The sequence below is a fragment of the Rutilus rutilus genome (assembly GCF_951802725.1).
Source record: "Rutilus rutilus genome assembly, chromosome: 9".
Classification (NCBI taxonomy): domain Eukaryota; kingdom Metazoa; phylum Chordata; class Actinopteri; order Cypriniformes; family Leuciscidae; genus Rutilus; species Rutilus rutilus.
This window is the reverse complement of record NC_140223.1, coordinates 4,684,322-4,705,448: the sequence shown is the minus strand read 5'-3', so window position 1 is coordinate 4,705,448 and position 21,127 is coordinate 4,684,322. Positions and strand designations below refer to the sequence as shown.

The 21,127-nt window shown below is 36.7% G+C and overlaps 1 protein-coding gene across 6 annotated transcripts in view; it reads right to left on the bottom strand.

The window, feature by feature from the left end:
- The window catches only part of gria4a (glutamate receptor, ionotropic, AMPA 4a), a 127,532-nt gene that overhangs the window by 48,622 nt on the left and 57,783 nt on the right, over nucleotides 1–21,127 (bottom strand). For 5 of the 6 annotated variants that reach the window (XR_014628639.1, XM_084418470.1, XM_084418471.1 and 2 more), the window contains exons 8-10: nucleotides 19,298–19,402; nucleotides 19,063–19,170; nucleotides 7,659–7,865 (exon numbers count right to left, since the gene is read on the bottom strand). Coding sequence is in view for 5 of the 6 variants with exons in the window: in XM_084418470.1 (XP_084274596.1) it covers nucleotides 7,659–7,865; nucleotides 19,063–19,170; nucleotides 19,298–19,402 (420 nt within the window). In the remaining variant the exon portion in view is untranslated. Of the gene's footprint in view, nucleotides 1–7,658; nucleotides 7,866–16,181; nucleotides 16,701–19,062; nucleotides 19,171–19,297; nucleotides 19,403–21,127 lie in introns of those variants that run through there. The other variant, XM_084418474.1, reaches the window with a different exon arrangement.

Here is a 21,127-nt window from a genome sequence, read left to right as displayed (position 1 = left end):
TGTGCAATAGCAAAAATATTTAAAACTGTAGAATATAACTTTTTTTTATGTTTTAATATCGTAGAGAAATGAAAGCAGCAATTTTCCCACTGACCCGAGACACCAACTGATCTAAAATAAAACATATATATCCGTCTGACCCGTTCACGTTTAAGGTCATCAGAACCTCAGGAATCGTGAAGACCGGGTTATATCAGATAAAGGCAGAGAGAGAGAGATGGGGTGTTAACCGTAAAGTGCTTTGAGTGAGCCAGTTTCACACGGGAAAACACGTTCAGCAGTAGCGGTACCGTGGCATCAGAGTGTCCAAACACAGTCTTTTTCACAGCGTTTTCCACCATCCTGCCTTTCCTAACGGGTCAAGATGTTAAGATGTCAAGATGCACTTCCCATTTATTTGCACTGAAGCATTTTGCAAGTTTAAAAAGGCCCGGATTCAAGCAGTTGTAAATGGAGACGGTTTTATCAATGAATGGAGGCTCTTGGGCATCAGTACAGTAATATGTAATACCAGCGAAAGGTCACGGAGGAAGCAGGGAATGCTTCGGCCCTCCTGGTCCTGTAGGAATACAAGAAGTGGTTTCGCTGCGAGATTTAATTATAGGCCGCTAGCAATAGAGGGAACGAGAGGTCAGATCCGAAATCTGTGAAGCACGTCTGCGCCTCGAGACACGGGATAGAGAGTCTGACGCTGAGCAGGGTTTTATTCCAACAAAAACAATCCCTTAAGGATCCCAAAGCTCATAATTAACATTTATTTTCTGCAGTTTCAAAAGCTGGAACTGAGGACCAGATTTGGCTCGTGTGATTTCATGTGAGTAATGTCTGAATTTGCATGTCCTGTAAAGCATAAGTCGGTTGTGTGTGTGTGTGTGTGACATCCTCACTCCCACTGAATGAGTAGAGAGAGAGAGAGAGAGGCCTTGGTTCTGAAAATGTATTTCCCATTTATTTTCTCCAGCTGCGTTGCAAACAATTCCTTAATGAGGAGTTTTAAGCCTCAAACCAAACTCAGTGTTTAGATTAATCAAAGCATGTGTGCAAAGCAAAAAAATAAACAAAAGGATTAGAAAATGGTCAATATTGCAAGTCTGTGTGTACCAGATTTCCCTTTAATATGTACTACATATTTGCTTAAAAAAAAAAAGCTCTTTTTAGATGTCGTTGAATGAATGTTAATGAAATTATATCAAGGATAAAACAACAATTATACTTTTTTTCTTTTTTGCAGAAAACAAAAATCAGTTCTAATTATATACTGAACATTTTAATGTTAATAACACTACTAATAATATTACTATTTTTTTAAAACATATTTGTTTATTATATATAATAATAGGGTATATTAAAATATGAATAAAATAATATAATGTGAAAAATCTTATTTCCTTTTATATTTTTATATTAACATTAAAATATAAAATAATGTTAATACAAAAAGAATATAAAAAGTAATAGTTTTTATAGAATATAAAAAAGTACTAATATTTTACAAATATATATTTTAAATATTTTATATTGACGTTATTTAAATATATTGCATTAACATTACATAACTTTATAAAATGTTAATAGAAAAATAAAGTTAAAAAAACGTATTAGTTAAATTTAATTTTAATAACTACTAATAATATTTAAAAAAATTAATATTTGTTTATTATATATATAATAATATGGTATATTAAAATATAAATAAAATAATATGTGAAAAATCTTATTTCCTTTTATATTTTTACATTAACATTGAAATATAAAATAATGTTAATATAAAAAGAATATAAAAAGTAATAGTTTTTATAGAATATAAAAAGTACTAACATTTTGCAAATATATTCTTTAAATATTTGATATTGAAGTTATTTAAATATATTGCATTACCATTACATAACGTTATAAAATATGTTAATAGAAACATATGTATTAGTTAGTTAAATTAGTGTAAATTCATTAACTGTACTGACTGTTTCTCTTCAAAGAACTGCAAAATCAGTTCAACTTATGCGCAAAATTGGAACATCGCATAAAATAATAACATTATGAATAAAGCAATGTTTCTATCCCATATATTGAAGAGAACAAATCGTCATTTCCTGGGAAATTGCCGTAAAATTACTGTAATAAAAATGGAAGTTGCTGCTTTTTTCTTCCATCATAAATCATTCTGATGACCAACATTTGAGATGCTGCGATGCGATTGGTCCGCTGGTTAGTCCAGTTATCCAATCATGTCCTCTGTTTAGGCAAAGTCACATGAGTTTTGTTGTTGTTGTGCATCAACAGACTTATTTGGTAAATGTGTTTCCAACATAGTTTATGCGCATGTCTTCATGTACACTCTCAGAAATAAAAAGGTACAAAAGCTGTCACTGGGACAGTACCCTTCAAAAGGGTTCTAATATGTACCATTTAGGTACTAATATGTACACGTTTGGTACCAATATGTACATGTTTGGTACCAATATGTACCTTTGAGGGACTTAAATGCACTCTTTAGGTACAAAGGTGTACCTTTTGAAAAGGTACCGCCACAGTGACAAGCTTTTGTACCTTTTTTCTGAGAGTGTATCCGCCTCAGTTGAGCTCAGAAGTTATTTATGCAAATGTTTAGAGTTTATGCGCATCTTAAAACTCCGTCCGTCCAGCATTTTATTCATGCGATGTCCCAAAATGCACATAAATGAGTTGTATGGAAACATAGCTAGTGAGAGAACCAGCTCATGAGAGTTATTTGTGTGTGAATCGTTCTACACCGTTCGCTCTGTAAGTTTGTTTTTGTGAGCAGCCGGAGAAGAAAACACAATTATTTCAATTATGTATTCTTTCTCAGTGCCAGACTCTGTGTGTGATCATATTCATTGCTGACTGCGAGGACAATATCATTTCTATTGTTATGGCGCTGTAGATTATGCAGTTCACTTAATGTCTTTTATGAGGAAATTAATGAACTATTCCTTTCAATATTTGATGATGATGTAATCATAACAGTCTGGGTTTGTGGGTCATTTCTTATGTAAGTGTTAGGAATAGTGTATAGTAATGAATCTGGCTGGCTGTGAAGTCTGCTGCGCATGCATATGCCCTGATATCATTATGATGGTTTTTGTAGGACTTCTCCAGGAATTGTGCATTTAAAGTGATCATGACAAGGATTTTTCTATATGTTCCTTGAGGTTCACTTATGATAATGAAGATTTTATGTATATATGAAGATGTTTAAACTGGACGTGTCAAAGTGAACGCTCTTTCACTCTTCTGTTTGTCCTGTTGTCAAGCGTGTGTATACGCATCTGAATACTGTATCGGTGTAGACAGCGTCAGTCATTATAATGACTTCTGTTTGCTTTTGACGTGACGCTCACATCCAGTGAAGACAAATGTCAGCCGTTAAAGTCCCCCTGTGGTGAAAATCCAGCTTTTAATGTTGTTTAAATGTCTATGTGGTGTTTTTAATATGCTTTAAGTCACATTCAAGTGTAAGTTCATAAGTCGACAGCATTGCTGAGTATTTTGTGAACCAAAGACAGTCTCAAAAACACGCTTTGAAATCGCTGGTGTTTCTGACGTCACAAACTACCTTGTAACCAATCAGATCAACGTGTGATCGTCAACCAGTGGATCTCTGAGCTGAGTGAGTGAGTGGAGGCGGGGCTCATTTGCATATTCATAGAACCACGCATACTAAATGAGGGTGTCGAGTTACATTCAAGCTATTTTAAGGTATGAAGAAGGAAAAAAAGTTTAAATATGTCATTTTGGTGATCAAAGATGAGTTTTAAGGGATCAAATTATTGACTACAGGGGGACTTTAATATCAAGACGAGACGTTTTTGGAGCTTGATTAAAGGGTTGGTTCACCCAAAAATGAAAAATCGTTAATTATTCGCCCTCATGTCGTTCCAACCCCCGTAAGACTTTCGTTCATCTTCAGAACACAAATGAAGATCTTTTTGATGAAATCTGCAAGCCTTCTGCGCCTCCATTGACAGCTACACAACTACCACTTTCAAGCCCAAGAAAGTTAGTAAAGGCATCATTAAAGTAATACATGTGACTCCAGTGGTTTAACCTCAGTTTTATGAAACGTCACGAGAATGTTTTTACCTTTCTCCGTCTTGAAAGTGGTAGTTGCGTAGGCTGTCAATGGAGGAACAGAAAGCTCTCAGATTTCACCAAAAAGATCTTCATTTGTGTTCTGAAGATGAACGAATGACTTACAGGTTTGGAACGACATGAGAGTGAGTAATTAACGACAGAATTTTCATTTTTGGGTGAACTTATCATAACTAAATGCTTTGTTTATAAAGAGAAGGATGCTTTAAGCTATGGATGTTTTAAAGCGTCACTCTCGCCAAAATGCAACCTAGGCTCTTTTTGTGAATCTACCCGAGGCAAACTTTCATGTAAAAGCATAATTAGGATGGAAACGCCACTTTTAAGTTTGACCGTGTTTTCGTTTTCGGTCAAATTGCCTTGTAATGGGAGTGAATGGGGCACGACTATGATAGCATCATAAATCGCTATTTTTAAAACACTAATGCGGCTCGACACAACATGAAACTGTGCTCTCAGTATCACCAGGGGCTCTACACATGAACTCCAGCATTGAGAACAGTGTTTGTGTTCACAGAGTTTACTAAAAAGAAAGATTTTGAACAACTCACTGTGTTTCCGTCCGCCCGCATTTTGACAGTCAAAAATAGTCGATCTCCGAATGCGAATGAACTGACTCTGAATTGTAGTATTGCTTCTTATATGAGGATCCTTTTTCAAATACAAGGTCAATATTGATTTTCACTAACGACAAAACAAGTAATTATCCGTGAATTTATATGGAACTGAACTTTAGGAGCTTTCCATCTTTACTCTCCTCCCTGTTACGTCGCTTTCGGAGATCGACTATTTTTGACTGTCAAAATGCGGGCGGACGGAAACACAGTGAGTTGTTCAAAATCTTTCTTTTTAGTAAACTCTGTGAACACAAACACTGTTCTCAATGCTGGAGTTCATGTGTAGAGCCTCTGGTGACACTGAGAGCACAGTTTCATGTTGTGTCGAGCCGCATTAGTGTTTTAAAAATAGCGATTTATGATGCTATCATAGTCGTGCCCCATTCACTCCCATTCACAAGGCAATTTGACCGAAAACGAAAATACGGTCAAACTTAAAAGTGGCGTTTCCATCCTAATTATGCTTTTAAACGAAAGTTTGCCTCGGGTAGATTCACAAAAAGAGCCTAGGTTGCATTTTGGCGAGAGATACGCTTTAATGGTACAAGACCTCTTATATATCAAGGCAAATTTGATTTCTTACATCATGACCCTTTAAAATGTTACGGATAATGTACATTTAACCAGTCATTGTTGCAAAATAAACCTAGACAGGTGATGAGGATAATCCTCAAGGGTTTTGTTTTGCCATATCGACTGCACTGTGAAAAAATGATTAAAATCATTGCAATTGACTAGCGCTGCACGATTAATCATATCGCAATCGCGATGTCAAGCCTACGCGATTATATGACGCAAAATGCTGCGATTTTATATTAAATAAACAAATTAGCGCTGTTAACGCAATTAACGCAGCATCTGTTCATTTTGGGCATCCTTTGGCTAGTGTTACATGATCCCGCTCTTATTCATGTAAGAGAATTCATCTTATTCAAATGCTTTTAAACCATTCATGCGCGATAAGACAAAAATGAACGCGCTGTCAGTGAATGTCCTGACTGTGACACACAGAAAGACTCGCGCTAATATCGTGCGTGCGCACAAAACAGCCCAGAATACAGTTCTCTTTCGAGCTTGAACGAACAATAACACACACAATTATGCCAAAATGTCTTTTTGACGAGTATCTTCATAACATAAGAGTAGTCTTATGATGAACGTGAAGAGTTGTGACTCGTGAGAGAATGAGGCGCGCGTGAGATCCGCGTCTCTGACAGCAGCGGCTGGTCTTAAAGGGACAGTACACAGTAGCCACTAATTATATCTGTCGCTAAAGTTAATCAAAGAACAAAGGGAACAGAGAAAAACACTCACTGCTCTTGACTAAAGAACTTTTTTCTTTAGGCAGATTATCACTAATCTGTGTGTGCATTTATTTTCCTTGAGAACCAAGCAAGTTGACTCATGAAACCATTTGTTTATTATATCGCAATCACAATTTTGACCTCAATTATCGCAATATGACATTTTTCCCAAATCGTGCAGCCCTAAAATGGACTTTTTTTTGGTAATTTTGTAAATTACAACTCTTTGATCAACCACAGATGCCAATTTTTCTGTAAAAACAACTTTTTTTTAATTTTTTTTTAGCATGGCTGTCCATTATCCTGTCATTACTTGCTAAATAAATAAAACAATGGAGATGAGCTGGAATTATTTGAATATGTGTAAAATAAGGACAAAATGAAAGACATGAAACCAGCACTGGTGGTCAACAGCATCAGTTCAGTGCTCATCACACACAAACGTTTAATAATTTAGTTTAACACTCTCCGTTCTCTCGTGAAAGGTTTATCCTTTATCGTTAAATCTATAAATCTTTCTGTGGAGATTTTGAATGCCACTGTGACGTTTGCGACCCTCTCGTGGAGCTCTTCGGAGAGTGTATCGGCGGATGAGAGTGTGTGTTGGGATGAGGGTGTTTAATGGGGCAGAAAGATGTGCATCTGTACTCTCCCTGAGCTCATTAACACTCCACGGCAGGAGCGTTTGCCTTTCGCTGTTGGAGTCGCAGCGAGATGTCAGAGACGGGACGTACCGGTGACTGATTTTATGTACTTGCGCGCTGAATAATGGTGTTAATACTCCTGGCCTGCGTTTAAAAGAGAAGACGCCTCGAGTATAAACCAGACGCAGTGTAAACAGTATAAACCAAACGCCCCTGCCAACAATCTTAGACACCTTCAACTCTGGCGGAGGATTTACACACTGAAATTAGAGAATGTGCTGTTTGTTCATGGAAACCAGTTTCTTTCTCTGCCTAATTTTCTTGTTTGTTCCGTGTTTTGTCTGATTGGTGGGAAATTAAAGATGCAAATTGACTTACGAATAAATTAAATTAAATAGTTGTCTGCAAACAATGTGAGCAAACATACTCTAATCTAACATGTAATGCTTTACAATAAGGTCTCATCTGTGTTATTATGGTATTATTTATAGTATTTATTGACGTTTTATATTAGCTTCCATTTTCAGTTTTTGTATTTTATTTTATCTCAGTTTTAGTCATTTTAGTACTTATTAAACGTATTTATTTCAGTTAGCTGCCAATTTTCCTTAAATTTAAGTTTGAGTTTTTCCATCTAATATTTATGCTTAATTATATTCCAGCTTTAATTTAATTGCACAAAACGAAACTGTTTATAGCTTTAGTTTTAGTAAACAATAATTAGAGAGATCATGTGACACTGAAGACTGGAGTAATGATGCTGAAAATTCAGCTTTGATCGCAGGAATAAATGACAGTTTAACAATATATTCACCTAGAAAACAAGTTATTTTCAATTGCAATAATATTTTTACAATATTCGCTTTTTTACCGTATTTTTAATCCAATAAATGCAGCCTTGGTGAGCAGAAGAGACTTCAAAGACTTTTCAGCATTAGTTTCAATATGCATGTATCTTAAACACACACACACACTCTTCTCACCCCGTACACCAGCTCCCCAACCATGCCGTTCCAGATCTTCGTCTCTGGATCCCTGGCTCCGTACTTCCCATCCGGAACAATGGAGATCTTGTACTTGATTCCAATGTGCTTGGCGATCTCGGACGCCAGATCCACGCAGTATCCTTCAAACTGGTCGTTCCCTTCATACATCTCCCAGTTCTTCTTATACATCACGTACGGTCCTTCCTAAACACACACGGCACACACACACACACACACACACACACACACACACACGCACGCGCACAGAGAGAGGTGGGTAGGGATGGTCAAGCTGACCTCAGAATTAAACTGTATTATTGATTACACTTTTAAAAATGACGGTTCTTTGGAACATTGGAACTTTGGAACACCAACTTCTTATTACACTTTTAAAAATGAAGGTTCTTTGGAACATTGGAACATCAACTTCTTATTACACTTTTAAAAATGAAGGTTCTTTGGAACATTGGAACATCAACTTCTTATTACACATTTAAAAATGACAGTTCTTTGGAACATTGGAACTTTGGAACACCAACTTCTTATTACACTTTTAAAAATGAAGGTTCTTTGGAACATTGGAACTTTGGAACACCAACTTCTTATTACACTTTTAAAAATGAAGGTTCTTTGGAACATTGGAACTTTGGAACACCAACTTCTTATTACACTTTTAAAAATAAAGGTTCTTAGAGATTAAAAAGTCTGTTTCATTATAGTTTCTTCACATCAGTGTTCTGGTTTTTAGATTCTTTACTAGTATAGATGGTTATCTAAAATGTTATATAATAAAATTCCATTTATTATTCAATTTAGTAACTTCATTAATACTCACTCATAAACATCACATGAGTTTGTTGGGATATACATTATACATACATGAATGTGTGTTCCATAAATGCAGTGTACTTACTAGTACTCTTGTGTAGGACACTCATTATGGGGCCATGAATGACCAACAAGATTACCACTAGAAATCAAAACATTTATTTGAACGATTTCAACACATTTATACAACTGTCTGTGAGAATTATGAGGACATAATGCAAAACACTGATTTCATTAAAACCATTAGAGTGCAGTCACTATAATCAACTGGTCAATGATGATCAAATTATATAATTAGAGCAAATTACATTAAACAAGTTCTTATTAAAAAAAAAATAAAGAGAACATCTCTATCATTCAAAACATTAAAGCACTGTTCAGACACACAAACAACACTGTAAATGTCAAAGTACATTCATTTGACAGTCAAATATTTTACAGTGATTATACATAGTTTTACATGTTCTTTCAGTCGCCACATTTTCTTTCTCTTTGATATGGAAACTCATTCCTCTGGATATGAAGGCACATGAGAGCAGAATGTAAACATGATGTTTTAAGAATAAGTTAACAAAGTAAGTTTAAGAAAAGTTTTTTTAGTTTATGGATCGCATGTGTGGTGTACTGATACTGTCGGAAACAATTTCTTCTTGCCCCTTATTGTGTATAAATAGACGAAAAGTGTGTTTCGAATGAGTATACTTGAACTAGTATACTTTAAACAAATTATTAATTTCTATATTTACTTAATATACTGAACAAAATTGTGTTTGGAGTAAATATACTGTGATTTCTTTTTAAATAAATGATATATATATATTTACTAGTACATTTAGAAATAAATATGTTTTTACTGAACAAGAAGTGTTAAGTTAAACATTAAATATACTTGTAATTTATTTTTAAATTAATGATTAATGTAAATATTTACTAGCAAATTAATAATTTATTTAAAACAAAAAATAAAGTATATTTACTGAACAAAAAGTGTATTTGTAGTAAATATACGTGTGATTTATTTTTAAATAAATGTATATATTTACTAGAAAATATATATATATAAATGAATAATTTTATTTAAAAATAAAATACAAGTATATTTACTGAACTAAAAGTGTTTGGAGTAAACATACTTGTGATTTTTAGTTTTAAATAAATTGTTAATTTTTATATTTAGCAATAATTATATAAATAATTTATTACCACACAAAAAGTTTAAAATAAATATACTTGTCATTTCTTTTTACATATTTACTAGTCAATATATAAATATATGACGGAAGAATAGAAGAAAAGTGGAAAGCACTGCAAATTAAAACAATAACACATTATACTATACATGAGACTGGCACTAATTGCTTTTATCTGTGGTTATTGATGTCACCGATGCTGTTCATTAGATATAGATATCCAAAAATGACTTTTGTAGGGGAGAGCGGGCCACAAAGTAACGCTTTTTGACTTTCTCAGTTTGTGTAAATCTACTTAGGGTTCAGAATATTTATTTTTTCCCACATTAATTTCCCACATGTCTAGTACAATTATGTGGTTTTGTTTTATTAATACAGTATATACTTTTTTCTTGATATACCCCGAAAGAATGGAAGTGAAATGTGACAACATGCCCCACAGGTGGGGTACATTGTAACATGACCATATGACAGCTTAAAATGCTATATGATCTCAAACAAAAATATTTTCTCAATAAAATACAATTATTAACTTTTTTTGCCGTTTTTTTTTAATAATTAAATATAAACTAATTTTTGAGTTTTGACTACAAACACAGGAAAACTCAGCTATTCAACATAGTTCAAAACATATTAATAATTAGTAATTTCTGAACATTGACTCTCAGTCTTTATTCACCTTTTTGTCATGTTTTCTCAATAGAATTAAAAAAAGTATAGACTAGAACAGCGTATTTCTAATAGGGGCACATTGTAACGCAGTGTGACAACATGCCCCTCGTGCACAACTGGGATTTAAGCCCTGCTAGTGTCTTCTGCTAGTTATACCATTAAATAACATCTTGGAGATTAAAATAATATCAGATTTGTCTAATTTTAAATAAACACAAAAAATAGAGATGAAAAATTAGCTTAAGTAAGAAATTTACTTTTGCTATGGTTTAATAAATGTCTATGGATATCTTCCAAACAAAATAGAATTTTGGCACAATTCTTTCTCTATATAGTGTTGATATGGCAACTAGTAAATGCACCAAGTTTTGTCATGCTAGCATGTGTGGAAGTATTTAAAACAAGTGTGTTACAACTAGCCCCGTGTTATGTTGTGCCTCGCTCTCCCTTAGTGCTTTACAGACACTTTTGTATTATGCATATAGATGCTAAACATTTCGGGCTCTATCTTGCACCCAGCGCAATTGACTTTGTACATCGACATGTTTCATTCCTATTTTGCACCCGCGCACAGCGGACTTTTCCCTCCACAGACGCACGGCGGTAAATTAGGGAATGAACTTGCGCTCCCGGGGGCGGTTCAGCGAAAAGAGGAGGCGTGTTCCGGCGCAAACGTTCCCTGGTGCTATTTTGCAGTTTCAGAAAACAATTCCTCCACTGACCAGGAAAAACCTAGTCTAAAGCCAGTGGCTCGTTATTCATATGCTATTTTAAGGGCGCATGCTTGGCCATAGTGTAGCGTGTGCACAACGTGCATACACTTTGATTCTCTCATCTACACAGAAGCAGCAGTTTTCATTTTTGCAAATCATAGGCTACATTATTACAAGGAAAAATATTCCACACGAGGGAAATCATTGTGTCCATGAAGATGTGAAAAATAGTCATAAATCTAGCTTACACATTTACCCAAATGATTATACGCCTGTTTAACCGAAGCTAATTTGTGTGTGTTTCTCCATCCCCAATGTCACTTCTCTGTGTTTTACGGCCCTGACGAGAGCGTCGGTCTCCTCGGCTGTGAACCGCTCCTGGCAAATCCGCCGTTATAATAGCAATCCGCCATGGAACAAGCACGCCTGCTCTTAAAGGGAATGTGAGATGACGCTCTGATTGGTTTATTTCACGTTACGCCCAAACCACACCTATGAGTAATGAAGCTGCTTCAGACCAACCCATTTCAGATTTGCGTCGGGCGCAAGAGTCATTTATCCCGCCGGTATAATAGCAACAGCACCCGAGATCCGCCCACAAAGTTACTTGCGTTTCGCGTTTGATACTTGCGTTTAAATAGGGCCCTTCATGTTCCACAGAAGAAAGTAAGTCACACGGTTTGGAACGGCATGACGGCGAGTAAAAGACGATTGCATTTTCATGTAAAAAATGAACGATTCCTTTTAAGGTGGAATATTCCTCTAATGGGTCGGTTGAACTCTGAACGGGGAGATGAACTGAATTATGACTGAATAATTCCACTGAAACGGTCTCTAACGGCGGTCCGCTTCTCTTCCAGGTGAAAAGGACATTAATGTGAGAAAAGAGAATGAATGTGTGTGTGACTGGAACGGCTTATTCTCGTGATCTCACAGGCTTCAGTGTAGATAAATATGTTCCTGTCTGCAGGCGTGGAGTTAATGAACGTTACATTGAAGAAACACGCCTCACATCTCCTCGGCCTGGAGTTACACTAATTACAGCTATCAGTTACTCAGCAATCTCTCTCTCTCTCTCTCTCTCTCTCTCTCTCTGTGCCTGAAGCCCACTTCCCACCCATCAAACACACACACACACACACACACACACACACACACACACACACACACTGCCTATCTATCACAAACACATCTGGATGTGTTGCTTATGCATGGAGATATGCTTCTCTGCATCTGTCGCACTCACGCTCGATCGACTCGAGGACTCTCATCGGATTAATTAACGTGTCTATTTGTGGTAAAAATCGCCTCGTTTGTTTGTGCTCGCATTGTGTAATTACACAGTCCTCGTTTGAAATGCCATTCGCAACCAATTCTGCTAATATAACGCAACGGATGTGTTTAATGAGGAACAAAATGTTTTATTTATTCAGAGTTAACGTGGCTGTGTAAAGTGTGCGCCTCATATCAGATTGGCTCGGTGTGAGTTTGCAGTGCATTGTGGGAGATCTGAAACGCCAGTGGCGAACACTGTTAAGAAAGGAGAAATGTGGAGGCTGAAGGTCAAGCTCATCTCCATGTGTCCCAGTGGTGATTTATTATTTTTCAAATGTATCATTATTTGCTGTTATTGCCATAACCTTTTTTTTATTTTTTTATTAAGGTTAACCAGCATTAAATTGGCAAGATGTTAGAAAGTCTGCATTAAAACAACAGTAAACTAACACACAGATTCCCTTATTACCCCTTCGACCTTAAATATTTATGTATATAACTATTTATATTATAGATATATAAGTCCCTATGAGATTTGAAGTTCATATTCTAATATTGTGCATGTAATTACCATAATTTTGAAATGACAAAACGTGACTTTCTACACGTCTGCCGCACCATTATCAAGTACAAGTAGGTTATATAAGCTTATAAATCATAATTACGAGCTCTACTACGACGACGTGAAACATTGTAATTAAGCTAATTACAATATGCGCGCGCACACCTACAGTACAGTCACATGACATGAAGGTAAACCATCTTTTTAGGTGTTTTTGTTTATTATTTTTTTAATTATTCTAATTTTACATTTTTACAATTTAATTTAGGAATTAATTATTTTTAGTTTCATTGTTGTGAATAAAAAGTGTTAGAATAAATATACTTTTCATTCAGTAAATAAACTTGTAAGTTTTTCTCAAATAAATCATATTTACTGAATGAAAATTACTTGCATATTTTTTTAAATGCAAGAAAAAAGTGCCTATTTATATATTTTTATTAGTAAATAGGATCAATAAACTACAAGTATATTTACAGAACGAAAAAGTTTTTAGAGTAAATATACAGACAAAAAAAAAACTTAAATATATATTTACTAGTAAATATAAAAACATAGTAGAAGTGAAAGAATAGACGGCAAGTGTGCAGCACTGCAAATTATACAAATATGAAAGTAAACTATTATTTTGAAACTGTAACACAGAAAAAAGTGCCTATTTTTATTAGTAAATAGGATCAATAAACTAAAAGCATATTTACAGAACGAAAAAGTTTTTAGAGTTTTTAGAGATAAAAATATGAAAGTAAACTATTATTTTGAAACTGTAACACCTTTTTGTAGTTGAACTACCATTTTAGTTCAGAACTGATTTTTTCATCAACTCATGAACCCGGTTTGCGAAACCCTGGCCTATAAAACTGATTATTTGGCTATTTGGCTATTGGTTAATATTAGCCAATAAATCTAAACAACATCAGCTGAAAAGTACATCTGTTTCAGAGGTTGTAAAAGTTTTGATTTACATTTTGATGAAGGGATATTACAGTAAACAGGTGAACTTTGATTCCATGTTTACATTTTCAGCAGAGTTTAGTATCTGTTAAACATTAGTTAAAAATCAAGCCGTTTTATCTCAGCTGTTTAGTTTTCTGCACTTAAGTCTGATAATCCATACACACACGCACACACTCTCTCTGACACACACACATGCGCGGGCGCGCGCGCACACACTCTCTCTCTCTCTCTCTCTCTCTCTCTCTCTCACAGTCACACACACGCACACGCACACACGCTCACATATACGCATGCATGCGCACACACACACACACTCCCACCCACACACACGTAAGCCACTATATGTGTAACCAAGGATGGCATCCACACCAGAAGCGAGCGAGAGAGAGAGAGAGAGATCAGGCCTTTATATTCTTTGTAAAATAGCTGTGACTTGGCGTAAAAAAACTATTTCGGGGTTCTGTCACTGTGACTCTGCACACACTCGCTGCTTCCCGAAGGCTGTATTTGGAAATGAGATTCAATAAGGTGTCACAAACGTTAAACTAATGTGCTTGAGAAGTTTTGGAGGGAACTGTGAATCCAACAGGATTCAGGCATTAAAGTGAACATTACGACATCTACATGATACGGTTCGAGTGATCCCATACAGTTTATTGTCTCCCGAGTGGCACAGATCGGATGTGACCCACGACCGTGTAGGCAGGGGAAAAAAAGCGGATATTCAATTTCTCAGATCGCTTTCAGGCTTCATTCATATGTGGAAACCTGAAATGAATCGGATACGTGCATGTGTGTCTGCCATGCAAGCGGAGACATCGGATATCACCTCAACCGCGATCACATGACTCTATTCAGTGGCGCAATGGAGGACGAAGGCTCGACCCAATGCTTTTCTGGCCTTTAAAGACGGCGCTGAATTTCATTTCTTCTTCGTCCATTGCAAATCGCACTGTTTTTACTTCCTTTCCAGCCTAAGCTTTTCCGGGTCAGTACATCTACCTTTAGTTACGCCAAGTGTATCGGATATATCGAGAGCTGCAGTGTAAATGCGGCCTAAGATTCAGTGTCAGTTCAGTTTTGAATGATGTATGATCCAGATTAATATACACACATGCTTGCAATTCAAAGTTTCAGGGCAATTTTGTTAGGTGATCATATCATTGTCACGTGAATTTCAGCTAAGAGACCGTTTGCTCCAGGGTTATTATCATTAACTATAACTAAAACCATTAAAAAAAGAAAAAAATTATTTAGAAGTAAAATAAAATATTATCAAACTTAAACGTATTTTATTTCGCTAGTTGCCTATAGGTATCATTTCTCATTTTCTTTTACTTTAACCTAAAATAACAATAAAATAAAAATAACAATAAGCACTATATAGGCATATACAAAAACCAAACTTCTTTGAAAAACACAACAAAAATATTAAAATGAACTAGAATGAAAACGGTAAATAAATGAATTAAAATCTTAAACCATAACATGAACTATAACAGAATATCAGTGATACTGGAATAACCACAGTGTGATGAAGATCATCCTGGAGTCTCCATAAACACGGAAAACACTCCTCAGGGAACCAGACCTCCACGAAACACAATCCTCTGATGTTCCTCAGGACATTTAAAGGCAACATAAAATCCATAAAGTGCCACAATGCTCCATCATTTTAGAGTGAATAATAATATTTTATGGTTTAGGGTTTGATTGAATCGTTTGCTATGATATTATTGGTTAATTTATTTTTTATTTTTTTACCCATGCGACTATATGGTTATCTCAGCAGAAAAGTCAATGAAGTTATTAAATTTTGATGAAAGATTTAGAAATGTTTTTTTTCTTTAGAATAACGTGCACTAAAAATTGTGACAGCATTTATCAAAAAAATTTAATAAAATACAGTTAGTTTTTAAAATGTTCCTGGTTTCATATGTATTTAACTGCTGTAATATTAAATATTTCTAAGTAAAGCTGAATATAATCAAATGTTAGGGCTTGATTTAATTTGATCTGGATTTTATTTTTTATTGCTATTAGTGATGCGTGATATATCGCCCATCCTATCGGTATCGGCAGATATTTCATACAAAATATATATTTTAATGTTATCGTTATCGGCCAGTTAAGTAAATTAGGGCGATTATATTGCAGCCGATAAATATTAAATAATGTATTATTTCCTTCAACTGAGACTTTTGTTTTTGTAATCAGGCTCTCTAAAATTATATAACAATTTATATTTGATTTATAGTCCAATATATCGGTTATCGGCTTTCAAATGTAAAGAATTATCGGTTATCGGTTATCGGTCTCAGACAAAATGTTAATATCGGTGCATCCCTAATTGCTATTATTGGTTTGTATCAATGACCTTTTTTAGCAAGAAAGTGGTTGCATAGGTGGAGAAAATTATTACATTTAAAGATTATAAAAACAGACGTTTTTTATAGTATAGAATATAGTATCATGCACAATGAGAGCAGGGACGTTTGTTGAGAAAGAAACTTGGGTCAGTTTCGATTTTCATGATGCATTTAAATGTCAACTGAGTAATTCATAAAGCAAGGGCAGGCAGTCACAAAAAGACAAAACGAAATACCCACAAAGCTGCTTTTTACACCCTTAGCCTTGCACCTCGGGTACGTGGGGTGAATGTTAGTGAATGTTTAACGCTGCAGTCCCAGCTGAAGGAGTGTGTGAAAACAGCTGAATCATGCACTATCTCTGATGTCTCACGGCTGTCTCGTCCTCTTCTCTCTGCTCAGTGTCTGAACAGCGGATTCTTTAGCAGTGACGGAAACGATGATGATCCTGCAGAGGTAAAATTCTCCATCGCCTTAAAAAGCGCACGGCAGAAAAGAAAAGAGAGAAAAGGAGAAGAGAGAGAGAGAGAGAGAGGAGGAGCCTGCTAAGGTATAATTGTCTAGCGCTCTTATTCCCTATTTAAACCCTTACAGAATTCACCACAGTAATCATAGTGTCCGCCAAAATACCAAATAAAATTAGTTTACAGCACTTAAAATTCAGCTCAAAATACTGAATATACAAACTTTTAGAAAAATAGACATAAAATACAATAATGACATTAAAATATTAAAGCTTAACACTGTTTTTGGATTGGATTTGCTGTGTTTATTAATATTTGTATTTATGTTCTACCTTCTTTGAATTCTAATGTGGATATTTTCAAAATGAAAGATTTTTTAAAAACACTGACGTAAAAGATTGACAATTAAAGCTTAGCATAAAAAAGAAGCAAGAAAAAGTATGCAATTTCTTATCTTAATATGTTCTATTTTCTTTTAATTCTACAATGTTGAGATTTTCATTAAAAACAGTGACTGAAAAAGTAGGGTTGCGAATCAAAAATCGATTCCAGTTCTGGATTCGGATACTTGTTATAAAATAAAACTTTTGATTCCACTTATCGATTTGTGTCTGTGCGCGTTTTAATGTGGTTTTAAACCATTCAAGCCAAAGAAGACACGAGAGAAAACTCAATTCAGTACATGAATACTGAACTGACTCTGAATGAAGAAGTGCACACAAAACGATGTCAAAATATCCTCGTAAACGCAGTCAGCTGTGTCTGAAGTTAACGTGAACAGTTGAGAAAGAAAACGCACGTGTAACAGTATATTGGATCCGTGCAGCTCTTAAAGTGACAGCAGCCTAATAAACCTGCTGTCGTCTGTGTCATTACTGTTAATCAAAGAACAGAAGAAACAGAAAATCACTCACTGGTCTTGACTTATGTAACTTTTATAATAAGCATTAATCTATATTTTATTTATAAAAGGAAAACAGTTATTTTACTTAATTTTACTTTTTGATTTCAATTTCTGACCTTTGTTCAGTTGTATTTATTTGTGCTATAGTTAATTTGCTTATTTGTTCTTATTGTATTGCTGACTGTTTACTTGTCCTAATTAATATTAGTTAGTCTAGTTTATTAGTTAGTGTTCTTTAGCCTGCTGATGTTTTGCAAAAAGCCAGAATAATAATTATGTTTGGTATCTAAATGTGTGACTCCTATTTCTTTTTTTTTCTTCTTTTTTTTTTCATATTTGAATCGAAAAATCAATAAGCAGGAGTGGAATTAGAATTGCTAAATTTCAAACAATATGCAATCCTACTGAAAAGATTTGCTCAGATGCCTCTTTTCTAAAATATGAACTGCTAATTTCAGCTGCTAAAAGGCCCTGAATTTTTAGGGCTTTAATACTGGTGTCTTTCTAATCGATTTTTAGCTTTGGGCTTCAAACTGTAGGAGATTCTCTATTGGAGAATCAGAGGTCAGATAGCGACTCAACTTTTTTTGTTAATTCCCCCTGACTTTGAAGCAACTTTTAGCTAGTTTGAAATAACCTGAGCCTGTACGTGGGCAGCTCTCATGGTCTTGGCAGTGACCAGTGAGCTTCTTCTGTGCGTGATATGGCATTCCTGGAGCTTAAAACAGTAGAGTCAAGGTCATGGGCTCCATTGCCAGAGAATGCATGAATGCAACGCAAGTTCCTTTGGGTTAAAAGCGTCTACCAAATGCATTAATGTAAATGTAAACGTTCTCAGGCTTAAGAATTGACATCGAATGCAAAGTCACATAGCGCATCTGAACACTCATCTATACATTTGTTCTATTATAATTGCTTGCATGGTGCTCCTGTTCGTATTTCAGCAATCCGTGACAGAATAGGATGGAAATGTCACAGGCACTCTTTCAGTCTGTCATCTCATCCATTATTAATCGCTGAATGTGACAGACTTTCGACGTTTCAGCAAAAGCAGTCGGTAGGTGTGACACCGCTGACCAAAATCAAGATGTTTTTAGTCAGCTAGTGGGATGTGTCCTTAATAACTATGCTGATTTGTTGGAATCTATGGTTACTGTGGCGCATTTTTTAAGGGAAATTAAAACATCAACCTAATACTCATTTGTAAACTTCTATCTTCAGTGTAACCCCCTTGTTCCCTTATCTATGGCATAACTGATGAGTTTAACATGATAAATGAACTATTGCACCATCAGCTCTCTCTCTTTCTCTCTTTCACTGGCTCGCTTTCTTTCCTCGTTTCTCTCACCAATACAGTCAACAAACAAGTTTTATCCAAGTATGTCTAACTGATGGAATATGTCCTGCTCCCTCTAGATGGCGCTATGTGTGTAAGACTGCAGATGTTGGTGGTTGTGAGTACATTACCATTATAGTCGTGACGATAACCGTCCTGTTCTCCATAGCGGAGTCGTTGCCCATCGATAGCTCATTCTGGACCAAGACCAATTTATCCAGGTCGTTCCAGTAACCGATCTGCAGATGATAGACGACTGGGTAATCAATCCAGTGTGTGTGTGTGGGCTTCTGGGTGAATTTACGGATACATATCTGTATAAATGTTGCTTGTGTGTGTCTAAATGCATGAAATTGTGTGTCTGACCTTGCGGGGGCCGTTACTCTTTAGCTCAAAGACGTCCATGGTGTAGTTGACTCTGCGTCCATAATGATCAAACTGGATATTCCCAGTGAGACCATGGATTCTCACCTTTACATACACAAACACACACACACACACACACACACAAAGAAGTATTAGTAAGACAGTTACACACATCACTTTTGGTAAGCATGGAACAAAAAGTATCATTTATAGCTATTTATTTTGCTGAGTTGATAAAACCTTTAAGATGAGTTAAAAGTAGTGTCAGAGTGATTAAACCACTTTGATAGCTAATTTATGCAACATCCTTTGCATCTTGCAGTTTTAAAGCCCCCATGAAGTTCCGCCAAGTCCTCTCTGTCATACAGAGTCCCGCCCACTCTCACCTTTCAAGGAAAGCCCCGCCCACTCCCACCTGCGTATAGTCCCGCCCACTCTTACCTCACTTTCACCTGTCATAGACAGCACCCGTTCAGTCTTACCTGTCAGACAGCATCTTGCCCAGCCTCACCCGTTATGTTGAGTCCTTCCCACTCCCACCTGTTGTACAGACTCCTGTCCACACTGACATTTCAGACAGCATCCTGCAGTCTTACCTGTCTTAGAGCCCATCCACTCCCACCTGTCCCACCCACACTCACCTTTCAGACAGTGTCCTGCCCAGTCTCACCTGTAGAGTCATGCCCACTGTTACCTGTTACAATAGTTCGTTGTATATAGTATGAGTGTGTGTAGTATGAGTGTAATCTGGATGTACCACATTCATATGCCACATTTCAGAATCTCACCGGATAAAGGTCATCAGGTACTTATGCCAACTCTCTTATGAGTACTGTAAATTCGGACATACTACTTTTGTCACATACTGTTTTTCGTCTACTATATAGTAAGGAAGTATGCGATTTCGGATGCAGCCATAGTCACCATTGATACAGAGTCCAACCCACTCTCACCTGTCGTACAGATTCCCTCCCACTCCCACCTGTCGTACAGATTCCCTCCCACTCTCACCTGTCGTACAGTTTCCCTCCCACTCCCACCTGTCGTACAGTTTCCCTCCCACACCCACCTGTCGTACAGATTCCCTACCACTCCCACCTGTCGTACAGATTCCCTACCACTCCCACCTGTCGTACAGTTTCCCTACCACTCCCACCTGTCGTACAGATTCCCTACCACTCCCACCTGTCGTACAGATTCCCTCCCACTCCCACCTGTCGTACAGATTCCCTACCACTCCCACCTGTTGTACAGATTCCCTCCCACTCCCACCTGTCGTACAGATTTCCCTCCCACTCCCACCTGTCGTCGTACAGAGTCCCTCCCACTCACACCTGTCGTCGTACAGAGTCCCTCCCACTCACACCTGTCGTACAGAGTCCCTCCCACTCACACCTGTCGTACAGATTCCCTCCCACTCCCACCTGTCGAACAGATTCCCTCCCACTCTCAACTGTCGTACAGATTCCCTCCCACTCCCACCTGTCGTACAGATTCCCTACCACTCCCACCTGTCGTACAGTTTCCCTACCACTCCCACCTGTCGTACAGATTCCCTACCACTCCCACCTGTCGTACAGATTCCCTCCCACTCCCACCTGTCGTACAGATTCCCTACCACTCCCACCTGTTGTACAGATTCCCTCCCACTCCCACCTGTCGTACAGATTTCCCTCCCACTCCCACCTGTCGTCGTACAGAGTCCCTCCCACTCACACCTGTCGTACAGAGTCCCTCCCACTCACACCTGTCGTACAGAGTCCCTCCCACTCACACCTGTCGTACAGAGTCCCTCCCACTCACACCTGTCGTACAGAGTCCCTCCCACTC